The sequence below is a fragment of the Leptosomus discolor genome, chromosome 9 (assembly GCF_034619465.1).
Source record: "Leptosomus discolor isolate bLepDis1 chromosome 9, bLepDis1.hap2, whole genome shotgun sequence".
In the NCBI taxonomy this organism is placed as follows: domain Eukaryota; kingdom Metazoa; phylum Chordata; class Aves; order Leptosomiformes; family Leptosomidae; genus Leptosomus; species Leptosomus discolor.
The window spans coordinates 43,231,967-43,245,325 of NC_141399.1; the positions used below are offsets into that span (position 1 = coordinate 43,231,967).

Sequence of the window (13,359 nt, forward strand, 5' to 3'; positions counted from 1 at the left end):
CTGCTTGCAGACGACCTCACTTAATTCCCTTCCTTACCAGAGCTTTTAGAGCACATTCCCTGCAGTGATGTCACTCCATACTCAACTACCACTTCACGCTTCCTTGCTTCAACATTCACCCTCTTTCCAGATGAGATTGCTACCACTCACTGCTTTTCTTACTTTTAACAGAGAAACCTCTAAGGATCACTATGCCTCCTCAATGTATGTCCCTCTTCTATTCTCAGCCTCTAAGACTTTACACACTTGTGACTGGCCTGCTTTTCTTTCTCACAGGGGATAACAACTCATACTACTTGTCCAACAGTCACCTACTTGCAACGATTGCATAAGCCTGGACTAAGGCTGTCCAAGTTGTTTTAACTTGCAAGTAAGTGCAAAAATGTCTTTTCTAATTTGGAGGAGCTGGGAAGGAACATGTCCCTGATAAGCTGCCTTAGTGTTTTCAAATGCATTAAAAATGTTTCTAGTCCCCTGGCAAGCTGTACTAAATCTGCAACTCCAGAGGGAGCAGTTGGCTTTTTGAGAGAAAGCAGAGATTCCCACGGGTTGCAGGTGGCCTAAAAGAAGTAGGATTTCTCTGTCAGTGCTTCATGGGTCATTCCACGTGTAACTGAGGATCTCAGCTCTGCAGGTCTCAGCTCTCTGCCATCATGCAGTTTGTTTGACATCTCTAATTTAAAATATAAATAGAAGTTTAAAATTCTAGATGTGTTCTTTCACTGCTTGTAAAGCCTTTTATTATTCCACCACCATTCTGCCTTGCTCTACTGCTACTTATCTGCTGGTTTTTTTGCTTTTGTTTTGTGTGTTAAGTTTCCAATAGTCACTGAGCACCTCAGGCTGAGATGTTAGGCTCAGATGCGGAACTGTCAAGCAACTTGTGAATTCACAAGTGTCACATTACCAGTAGATGTCATTTACTATATTACATTTCTGATTAAAATCTTCAATCAGAGAAATTAAGCTAAAGGCTGGTAAGGTACATTCATTTATTCCTGCTGACAATGCTGCTGTAAGCACCCTTTGAAGGGTAATTAATTCAGCACCATACACTGGACCCTTTTTGTAGGCAATTTGCAGCGAGTCAAATAGCTTGCCAGCAGCATGCATTAGAAACACTCAGCAAAGAAACAAGCTAAAAACCTCCCTGAGAACAGAAGTTGATAAAAACATTATAATCTGCTACACCCTGCTACATGCAGTAGGTCAAAACCATTCCTGACATAAGCAAGCACATTTCCATTTATTCAGAATGTGTCTAATCTGCCTTTCAGCATGTCACAGTTTAAGTTGAGAGTTTGTAAAAACCCAGTACAAATGACATAGCTTTGACATAATAAAAAGCAAAATATGTTTTGAAAACATTTAGCTCCTTAACATTAATTTTGGTGTAGTATTTAGCCATGGTTCAGCATAACAGTTCAAGAAGACTGAAAATATTGGATAGATGTTTCTTCCTTAATCCTCCTAATGGTCTCAGAGACTTCTTGCAAAGGAAAAGAAAAAAAAAAAAGCCAGATAAGGCTTTGCAAAATTTGAGCACCAGTGGGAATGGATGCCACTGCTCTGAAATAAATGAATACGACTATGTCATCCAATCCTTCCAACATTTCTTGTTGAATCACCAATGCTATAAAACAAGTGGCATTGCAGGCAGCCATGAGTTAATATCATCTGCCTGGACACAACCTTTTCAGTAACAGCCAAAACAATATTAAAAGCCCCCAAGCACTCTTTGGTCTGTACCAGATAGGCAGGATCAGAGATTTCTGATTATTATTTTTTTTAAACTGTAGTAACAGTTGTCTTTCTATATTTTTTTCAGTAATCTTAATTCCCAGGAGAGGAACAGACACTAGATGACAGTCAGATTGACAATGTCAGAGGAAGATTTCTGAACAGAGGCAGCACAGCTAAGCTATTGCCTCCTTCTGAGACTCTCCTTATCTCTCATCCTTGAGGAAAATTTTGGCAGTTCTTAATAATATTTGACTTATGGATGAGCAATTTTTCAACAGCCTGGAAGACTTGAGGATCGAGCACAGTGTGGACTGATGAACTCCCCGGGGTGCCCAGCACACTGTAGATTACTGTTGAGAAAACCCAGGAGACATGGCACAGCACAAGTCTCCAGGCACTGCCTTGATTCCAAAGATACAGACAGCCTCATCTGAATCCCAATGATCTTCTCACCAAACTAACTAGTAATTTCTCTGCAGTGGGAGGACATGATATCTGGGGTGTGAGCAGTGCACCAACACAAGTACAAGTATTCCTTGGTGCTACAGAGCATCCAACCATGGTGAGGGTGGGCTGCTGCTCACACACGGGCCTTGGCTGCTCTTCGTTCTTAAAAGGCATGGCAGATATCAGGGTAAAGACATGAAATACTCAGAAAAAGCTTTTAAATCCAAGTTAAATCCCATCAATGATAGCTTTAAAAGATCAGTTCCTTATATCTATAAAAGCACGTTGACGGGATTATGTGCAATCTGGCTGCTAACATTTGCAGTGTCACAGAACACCGTACAGGCGACTTGAGTGCTCACCTCCTCTCTGAAAACACCTCACGGCTGGGCATTTTGATGAGGAAAATCTTTCACTGGTGCCTTTTGGTTTAAACGGCAGTTTGCTCCGTGGCACGTAGAGCCAGCCAAGGCCCCGGCACAGGGCGCAGCGGCACTGCTCGTCAGCGAGACCCACTCCGAGAGACCCGCCATTGGCAGGGGGGTGCTATTCACAGAGTTCATTTTCATGCCCTATTGTTCCACATATTTATAACAACTTGTTACATTATTAATAGTGATTAAATGTTTAGGTATTTCAGATCAATAAAGACTCTGTTTACATATTTACTTTATTAAAAATTAATAAGTTACAATGAGAAAGTGCACTGAATTTGCAGCTGTGGAATGAAGTCGAGGTTGTAACCTAAGTGCTATGTACTCTACTGTGAAAATAAAAAAACTCTTACGCCCTTATTACTTGAACATAGTTTATCTAATGTGTAGGCCTAGTTGACAGGTAATAGTTAGGTGACGTGGATGATTTGTGGATCTCTTTGTCAGCATGTAAGTTATAGCTTCCCAGGTGAACCACAACATAAAAACTTACGTGCCCCTATATTTCAGATGTTCAAGAAAATATGTGTTACCACGTTTTCTGAGCAAGAAAGTGCCCCTTTCCAACCGCACAGTCTTTTCCTGTTAAAGGGCAAGCCAACGTCACAAACACTCAGAGATCACTCTACTGTCTGCATGACAGCTTGAGAGTCACCCACAGCACAAAATGGTAAACTCCACACTGGTCTATCCACATGTAGCAAAACCAAAAAAGTTTGCTAACTAGGTAGCTGCTTTATATGTAAGTGACACATGTTGAATTTATTACACTGTAAGTACCAACCAAATACTGTTGGGCAGAAAGGTGACTGAATACAACGCATATGAATCCAACTCCTTCTGCCTCCTGCCTTTATACGCATCTACAGCATAAAGGGCTGAACTTTCCACCACCTATTTTACAAGAGAGCTTACCTTCTGTAACAGTCAAAGTCTTGTTAATAAGAGTAGTAGAGCTTGTTGCTGTGACCCTTTTATGAACTAGACAGGTAGCAATAAGAATTTGATAAACAAGATCCTCATCTGTTGGGACTTAAATGTTTGCTATCCTTCTATGTAATTTTTTATCACCAGCGAAGAATTCTCAGCTATCCAGGTATCACTGCTTTTCCTTGGTTAAATAATTTCATTGCAGTTCTCAACATCCAGAAAAGTCTTCCATCTAAAAGAAAACTCACCTGCTCTCAAATGAGACATCTCCTGGGATTACATGAGTGCTTTCTTTCCCAATAAGGAATCTGATCCGATCATAAAAAAGCCTCGGAGGATGCTGAGAGAAAGGCGGCTGGCTGTGCTGAATAAGGTCAAGGGGATCAGGCGAACCCTGGCAGAGAGGACTTGCGTAACAATTGCTTTGCTGACAACAGTCAGGGTCTACACAGTCTGTCAAGCCATCTAAAATGGAGAGAATGGAAAGTTCAGGAAATTGAGTGATTCTGAGAATAAAGCACCATGTTTACTACTGGAGAGCACAGGAGGTATTTAATCAATCGGAAGGCATGCTGATTATGACACATAATTCAATAAAGCATTAACATACATGCTTAGTCCAGGAGGGATATTTCTCTCTGTTCATTAACACTGTTATCACCTCATAAAATCCCCACGTGATAATGAGAAGACAGAACCTACAAACTAAGTGAACAGGGAGGAGTGGGACTGTCTTCACTGCAGAACAGGCAGAAGGAGAAAATCACTACACAATACTCGTTAGTCCAACGGCTGCATGGTCCACCCTGTGGGGCTGATATCTTAAAGAGTCCTTTATTGTCACTACTGTCTGTTCACACCTGTGAAGAATATACACCTGCTATCCGGTCTGCAGTAACGAAGTCTGAAATGTTATCTAACTCTCATAAGCATCCTCACCACAGTAGTAAAAAAAGGTACCTGCTACAGTTGTCCGACTTCTGTTTTAAGCCCTGCAGTAGTTTTATTAGTACTTTAGGACGTTTAAATTTCATTTATTGGTGGCAATACTAGAATGATCCAAAAAGGGCAGAATCATGACTACATTCCTCCTGTAGTTGCTGATACATAAATACACACTTTGATGCAGGCTCTATCTCAGTGACCTGATATATACAGTCTTCTCCACAGATGTCGTACCAGGAAAGCAAATTTCAAAGTGAAAATAAACCTATTTCACCTCCCTCCACTTTCAAATATGAAAAATAGGAGAAATAATTATTTTTTTCCCCCAAATCTATATTTCTTCATGGACAAACTTGTAACAACATTTGTGGGTGAAACCAATTTCCTTAAATGTTCAAAGCTTATGATGAAAAGTGAAGCACTGAAGTGCATCTAAATTAAGCACCTAAATAAAACTTAATTTTAGGCTATTGGCATTTAATTGCTTCTATCGGCAGCTTAGACGTCCAAATCGCTTAAATTACGTACTCAACCAGAAACAGATTTAATAAGGTACGGTAAAATGTCCAACTATCTTCTTAAACACCCATTTTATGACCTACCAGTTGCTAACTTGTGTGGATTGACGAGCACACTAATGCATATAAAGCAAGATGAAGGCACTGTATCCTTCAACAAAGACATCTCTTCGTATTTTTAACAAGGTCAGTCTGAATAAATGTGGAGTCATCATATCACTGTATGGATTTCCCTTGTGCTAAAATCGGAATGCTATAGGATCAACATACTGTCAGATATTTTCACTTCATGCTTTGACTTTTCAGGCTCTGTTCATACCAATGCTTTGGTGCTCATCAAACCGCCCCTCCTCAGGGCAAACTGCGTTATCAGGGAACTGCTGTAGTCTTGTCGTTGACTTTAATGGGTGCGAGACCAACCCTCAGCCAACTCTGCTCTTTTCTCAACAGAGCACACTGCACTGTGTGAATGCTCAGTAAATAACAGCATAAAATATTCACTTTGAAAAGAAAGCAAAAGCCCTTCTACAGAACAAACAGGTATAATGAAATGGGCTTTCATGGAGTCTGAAAATCCTTGCCTGACCTTGAGCACGGTAATTGCTTGGCTAAACAAAAAAATATTAACAAATCTATCCTACTGCAGCTGTGAAATCAGATAGGGCAGGCTAGTTTTTGTGATTACGAGCCAAGGGCAACTGCAGATAGCTAGCAACAATAATCTGAAACCCTCAGATCCAGCAAAGCTGGCATAGCTACAGGTCAGTGCACGCTTTTAAGTTCTTTCCACATTCCCCTAGTCCTGGAGACAACGGGCATTTGCCAGCGGTGGGAGAGGAACTTCACAGGGCAATGTTGAGTTTATTGACTTCGAATGCAGCAGTCACTTTATATTCAGGGAAACCTAGAAAACTATTGAAATCTGCTAGGGAATCAGTAAACTGAAACAATAAGGGGCCTCCAGTCTAAACAAAACCACATGGGAAGCGGATGGAGGAGTTTACGATACGAACCAGAGGGGTTTTCATTGTGTTCTGATGAGAAAACAAAAGAGTTTTTTGGGTTGAAACCTGAAGAGTAGGCTTAGAACTTCAAGGAAAAAATGTCTTCTCTTACTGTTTCCTCTTTTTTGTCCAAGGAACGAAGCTTTCTGTAGAAAGTGAACTGAAAAGCCTCAAATTACTAGTAGATTCTCCAAGATCGCAAATATCAAAGAATTCTACTAGACTTGAAAAGGTGATAAAAAAATTGAAATCTCTTGCTTTTGCTTTATACTGGTGAAGATCCCTGCAGAGGGCTCTGATGTGGTTAGATGTAGCCATTCAGGGCTGGTCTCTGCCCCTGGAATGGTTATGGCAGTGACAAGGCCTGTTCAAGGAGCCAGGTACTTTCTGGAAGGTACTAATTTCTACAAGCTGATTGCTGTCTACCTGGGAAACTTGACAAACATTGGTCTGACAGAATAAGCACTAATCACAAAAAAGGCGGACTTATTTGAGAATAACAGTATCTATGGGGAAGCTATTTATTCCACAGTAGCTATTCTGATTAATTTTTTCCTTGTCAACAAGCCATTAGACGTGAGAACTCAGCTGACCTGATTCTCTCATCTATGTAAGAGATAAAAGTGAAAAGACACAAAAATATGAAGATTTCCTTAGGAAAGAAATAGCTATAAAAATAACAATTAAATACTTTGCTTTCTGTAATAGAGTCCTCACTCTTCTCTGCTTTGGTCAACAGCTTACATGCCTGGCAACAAACACTGCATTCATGCTGTACACTAAAAGAAACCAAGTAAAGGGAAAGCAGTTCTCCATCTTCCAGTCAGACTCAATTTTGATCTTTTCTTTGTGAAAAGCAAAGTGACTATCTTAGAAACTCTTCCAGGTTCTGCTAATGGAGTTATTTTGGTTTGAATTACTTGCACCTGATTTCATTTGGCTCTCAGGGCTACAACAGGGTGGGTTTCCCATTAGCAGGGGTGTTAAGTCCCAGAAGCGTATCTGAACAACCCACGGTGAGAATGGTATTTGTCCTAACAGCGCTGGGAATGGACAAAGCGCTGGGGGCACCAGGAACAGCTTACGGCCTTGGGAGCCACGGCTACAAAGCCATCAGAGGAAGAAATTGCTACCCAAATTATGTTAATCCAACGTAGGAGTCCTCTAGGTTACAGATTAGCATTCATGACTCCTCTCTCTCCTTCCGTGTTTATTTTTTTTTGCATTTTAAAAAAATCTTTTCAGTGATTAGGTGACAATTTATTTCAATCTCCCCTCTCAACCCACAGAATGAAACAGAAGACACACGCTAAGCTCAGAGAAGATGCTTCATGGGCAGTGTGGCAGGAGGTGCAGCAGCACCAGCTCCTCTGCGGACACTTAACATCACATATTTGGCTCAGGCCACTGGGCGTATGTTTAAAAATCATTAACTAGAATTGTCTGAATAATGCAACTTCTAGCTTTTTTCCAAACTATCAAACAAAATTTAGAAAAGAAATCAACTTTGATAAAACTGAAAAATATTTTTCACACTTTGTGCCGAAGTAAAAGAATAAAACACCTATTTTGGGGCAAATAGGGAACTTTTAAACCAAAATAAATTCTTTCTTCCACTTTAGCCTCATTTAAGACTTAAATTTTAACATAGAACATTTAAAAGAAAAGAGAAAAAACCCAAACCTAAACCTCAAAAATAAACTACTGTGAGTTAGCATGATACCCGATAAAACGAACCAGGTAAAACAATTGATCACAAGTTACCTATGGAGGAGGTTTATGATAATGCAAATCATATTAGTAAGTGCATGTGAGGATAATGTTTTCAATACACCAATCCTATTTCAAACGAGATTTTAAATCCAGGAGAATAACCGAGAACAACAAATAAATCTTGTTTATAAACTACAACATGAAACTAATTCATTTGAAAATGCCTCAAATACATGAGTCAATTCTCAAACAATGGTCTAATTTTTCAGTTAAGTTTTCATATACCAGGAACCAACTATTAAAAAACTCACCGTGTTAAGAAAACAGCAGGGTTTCTTTTAAATCTCAGGAGACAACAGGCAGGAGCATGAACAAGCTACTACAAACAGCAAAATCTGTAATTCATACAGCAGGGGAGCCTGTATACTGAAGTTTTTAGTGTCAATTACCAAAGTGCATCACAGCACAGGTACAGACCAAAATGTATTACAGAGGTGTAAATGATTTTGGTTTGCTATTAGCATTTTTAAATTTATTCTATATCAAAGGCAGTCAGGCACCTTCATGGTGCACTACAGATTATACAATAAAGTGACTCACATTTCGGTGAGTCTGAGATAATGGTTTCATATCTTCCAGGTACCTTGTTTTTTATGCAAGGGATAATGATGAACTGGGATTTTTGGTTTTGTAAGTAAATTAGACAACTAAAATATTTTTACTATTACTGCTAAAATAGAATTCACAAAGATCAACTTGAGGATAAAAAGCACTTCACAGCACCCTTAAATAATTCAAATAACCTCAAAGAAAAGGTGGAGCATGCCCAAACAGGTTGCTCTGTTTTCAGTCACACCACTCATCTCTGAATTGACGGAGCTCACAGAGTTAGGACAAGATTTTCCCATTTGCTTGCTGGGGAAGGGATCCTTTCAGGAAGCTTTCTATAAGGAATGACATTAATATTTATTGTGCCAGGAGTTTATGTCAATGGAATCACACAATGTTTTCCATCAAACAAAATTCTTGCTTATACATTTTTATATATATTTTTTCTTATTTAATATGATGGAAAGTGTGATGAAATTACCTCCTCAGCTATGTTCTGACTGCAGTCATGGAAGGCTCAGTCTGTGCTAGGTACAGCACATTCTCTAATGTACACATTATGCAGCAATCTCTCTTCTACATGGATGATGGCCTTCAGCAGCCAGACAAATTGGCAGTGGAGCTACGGAGGCACCTCTCTGTTGGTTACTCTCCAGCAATACACCTTTTTTCTTACCGTGTTTGGGCAAATGCTGTAGAGTGATTGTATTTCATATGTTTTGCATCTGAGCTTTCCATACGGTGCCTAATAGCTGTATTAAATGCTCAATGAAACAAAATAACAGTTGGAAAAGAAAAAGGCGTTTAGTCAGGTATAAGCTAACAGCAAGAACATGGAGAGCATCCCATATTTTGGGGCCTGGTATGAACACCTCTATGCCATCTACTTCTCAAATCCTGTCTTTTCTAGTCTTTTCATTTACCCTTGTATTACTTGCAATTCATGACTGCAAATCTGGGAATATCACACTAACTCACGTTGGTGAAAATGGATCCGTGTTCACAATTAGTACAACTTGTCTAGGTAGCGGAACACCCAAGGACATTAAAGAGGCACTGGGTGGGGACACGGGTAAGAGAAGTGAAGAACAAAGCGGTTCCAATTTTGTCAGCCGTGGCTTCCCCAGCTCACCAGTGCAGCATACAGTAACTTTCACATTGGCTTCTTTTCTGTTAAACCACCGAGATGCTTTATTAACTGGCTACGAAAACGACGAATTCAAGCAGACTCTACCTTCCCTGTTACTGGGTTAGTTATTTTAATAAACCATCCACTCTCATTAGGATCTGGCAAGCAAAATGTAAATAGTTAGCAAGAAAACTTAAAACCGCTATTCCTCTGCTTTAAAGTTCATTAAAAGACCAGAGTTTTCACACCTTCAAGCTTTTGTCAGACATGGAGCAGACACTACTAACGCTAACTACCATAGGTTTGAAGTTTTACGCTTCATGCCAAACCCAGAATACTACAAGAAGTGGTGTATATGCTTATATGGTGCAGGCATACTCACAAACACACATACTAATAAATGTACTTGCTCAGTCACATGAAAATCAAATCCATCGCTAAGCAATATACTAAGTACAAGTAACACCAATGACCTTCATTTTCACTGCTGCGGAGCAACCCAGAGGCGTGTCTGTAAGTGCTCTCCTGCTCCCTCTCTACAGGTCCCAGCGAGCACAAGCCAGCAATGGAGCTGGGAGAACTATATCCAGAACATTTTCACAGAAAGTAAAAAAACGGGCTTTCAGGTTCTCCCGGCGGTAAGCAGACTTTGTTCTCTGCACTCCTTATGCAGTACAACCTCAAAAAACTCAACCATGACTCTCAACACTTAAAGGATTTGAGCTTTTTGGTACTCGCATGATCAATTGTTCAATACTATTGTTGTTTGTGGGAAAAAAAAAAATCCACAGGAGTCTTCAACTCACATTTGCTTGCTTCCTTTTACAGATTTCAAGTAAGCATTGAACGATGCCTGTGCCGACTTGTTTCACCACAGGCTCAGTTAAGTCCAATTAGGGTTGCCAGGATTCTAAGCAAACGGAATCAAAGAGTAACTTCAGAAGAGACCAAGCAGCAGCAACTGTCATGAGTCTCTAACGCCCATTTGTATGCATTAAGCCAAACTGCTTCTCAAATTTTAGCCATAATACACAGCATGCAGCAGACAGTGAGGCTGTTAACTGGGAACACCAGCGTTTGTGTAAGGACACTGGAATCCCACCAGTGCGTCTGTGGAAAGGCTGCAGAGTGTTTTGTCCAGCGAGTGCCTGTGGTGTTTGGCCTTCCACACACAGGAGAATCTATCAGGGTATGATTTTCAGAAACTGTAAGTATCCCCGGGGAGCCCTCGCTGCTCAGCAACAATGAAAACCATTCCCATCAGTATTATTTATACTGTGTAATAATAGCATATTACTTATATATGGACTCAATATCTCTGTGATGGATAGGTTATTAAAATGCCAATGGATGGGTCAGAAATACATCAATATTTTAGCAGCAGTGGTTATCAACCCAAGGCTATGCTGAGTCATATATTTTCTTGTGCTTGGAAAAGCTTGGAGAAAGCTACAATAACTGTCTGAAGTGACTGAAGGGATATTTGGAAGAGAATACAAAGCTTGTAGTAAATAGTATTTTCCTTAAAAACAAATAGTCAAGACTGATTCATGAAAGACAAAGAAAATGATGAAAAGAGATCCAGGTAAATTTAAAAGAGAGATCCGTATCAAAGAAATTAATGGGAGTGACAGGCTGCAACTTTCAGCTTATGACAAAGACCTGCATGTGCAGCAGCAATGTAAATATATGGCAGAACAGCAGGTAAATTGTGGCTTGGTAGGGTGTGGGGGGGTGACCTGTGAGCTGGTGTGGAGCACCTTGCGCGTCCCAGCGCTGCAGGAGGGTGCTCTGCCTCCTCGTGCCTGGGACACGGGCACTCGCCTGCGCAGAACTGGGCAGAGCTTTCAAGCAGTCTCCTGGAGCCATGCAAGCTTTGCAAATGAGTCTAAAGTAATGGCAGGATGACAGAAAATGTCTTGCCTAGATGAGCTGAACGGTCATCTTATAAATTGAGAATGAAACCATGTCAGTCATGACAATGAAAGAAGAGTAAGAAGAAATAGGGGATAATGTGATGCTGAGGGAAGCCACGGCAAGGGAAAGGCTGCACTGCAAAGGACATCTGCTTGACTTCTTGGCATTATTTAACGGACATCACACTGCTAACAGACTGCAGATGCACTCCACAAGACCAAGTGCAAACCATGCCGTCGTGCATCTGTTATAATGCTAAGACCTTTTCAATGATATTTGTAGTGATATTTGAACAGGTAAACATGCCCTTAAGTCTGCAAGTTGGAAAAAGCTAACAGAGAGTTATGAGATGGAACGGGAAAGGCAGTTATGGTACAGCCAGGGTGCAAGTACAGCGTATACTAACGGGGCTTTAAAAGAAATAGTACCTTCCCTGCTCAGGAAAGTATTTCCACACGTGTTTAACCTTACCACCACAGACAACTGCACTGATGGGGAGCGCTTGCTGCTTCAGCATCTGTGGAACCAGGATGCCTGTGGACATGCTTGTGGCTTACCTTTACACTAACATATCAGTCCTTAACAAACAACTTCAAGGCTTCCTCCCTCCCGAAGCTTTTATGCTGTTACTACAGACCAAATAACATCACTAACATTTCCTCATGCCAAATAAATGACATTATTCAATCCCTGCAGTTGGAACTGATAAAATAATTAATTTTCTAACATGTTTTTTCTACCATGTATTTGAATGTATTTTTATATAGTAAAAATCTCAGTTTTTCAGCCTCTGAAAGCACTGCAGTGTGATAAATCAACTAGAAACTGCACAAAATTTCCCCTCTGCCTAACTCCTGAAACTAGAGTTTGTTTGAAATAATAATCAACGGTACTACAGCTTTGCTCTTTGGTTGTGACTTCCTCCTCGAAGCTCAAAATATCTCCTAAGGACCGAGATATAAATGATTGATTTAAACACAACTGGAATGAATAAGACCTTTTCTAGGTGACAATACCATGATTTGGAATATACAACAGCACTAAATTACGTCGAGAGCCATGTGTCACTGACTGGATGCGATCACATCCTAATGGCTTAGGAAGCTGCTGTCTGTCAGCTGAGTTTCTGTAACCCAGCCGAGCGCATGCTCTTAACTCGCCACAACCGCGGGTGAAAACGTTAATAGCTTCCATCGTTCTGAACCCAATCCAGTTGATGGATGGTAACTCGTTATGCCACCATAATATTCTCATAGTCTAAGGCACAACCTCCCAGCCAACAGGACTTAACAGGTAATGTCATGTCTCCTTCCTAATTTCTGGTTTTGCTGTTGTGTATGAATACAAATCCTGAAACACTAGAAATCAGCTTCGGATTTCGTATTAATGTAACACTGGTATAACTCCAATGACTTTAGGGGAGTTTTTCTAATTTATGCTTATGCCAAATCAGGTCCTATGGACTTCATATATAAAAAGAAGTAGTTTTAATATGTACATGTAATTTTCTTTTCTTATATAAAATTGATTGTGAAGGAAACTTAATTACATTTAGCTCATCTGTAGTAGTCAGATTAATTAAATATTTCTCTCTGCACTTATCTCTAATTGTAATGTCAACAGAGCTGTCCTAGTCCATGTTATGTTGCCATTAAAAAGGAAAAAGAAAATTACTTTGAAAACCTGCAGTGAAATGATGTTAAGTGTCTGCCTTAAACTGACAAATTCAAGGAGATTTAGAGTTAAAACTGCCAACTCTTTCAATAACTCACCATTATTGCAGAATATAAAGCACCCAAAATCACAATACAGGGCAGTTTATACAGAGCCGGTTCATAGAGTGTAGCAGAAAATGCTTTACATCCATTACAGGCTAAACAGGGTTTTGTGGACAGATTTAAGAGTGCAGGCGGGTGAGTCAGTGGCTCGGACGGCAGGGGAGAGCACCAGCCAGATGGGAAAGCACGCGG

At 40.2% G+C, this 13,359-nt stretch overlaps 1 protein-coding gene across 2 annotated transcripts in view; it reads right to left on the minus strand.

Annotated features, from left to right (window-relative positions):
* TENM1 (teneurin transmembrane protein 1) overlaps positions 1 to 13,359 on the minus strand; it is a 254,101-nt gene that overhangs the window by 81,279 nt on the left and 159,463 nt on the right. For both annotated transcript variants that reach the window (XM_086470169.1, XM_086470168.1), the window contains one exon: positions 3,803 to 4,019. In XM_086470169.1, coding sequence (XP_086326295.1) covers positions 3,803 to 4,019 — 217 coding nt within the window. The remainder of the gene's footprint in view (positions 1 to 3,802; positions 4,020 to 13,359) is intronic.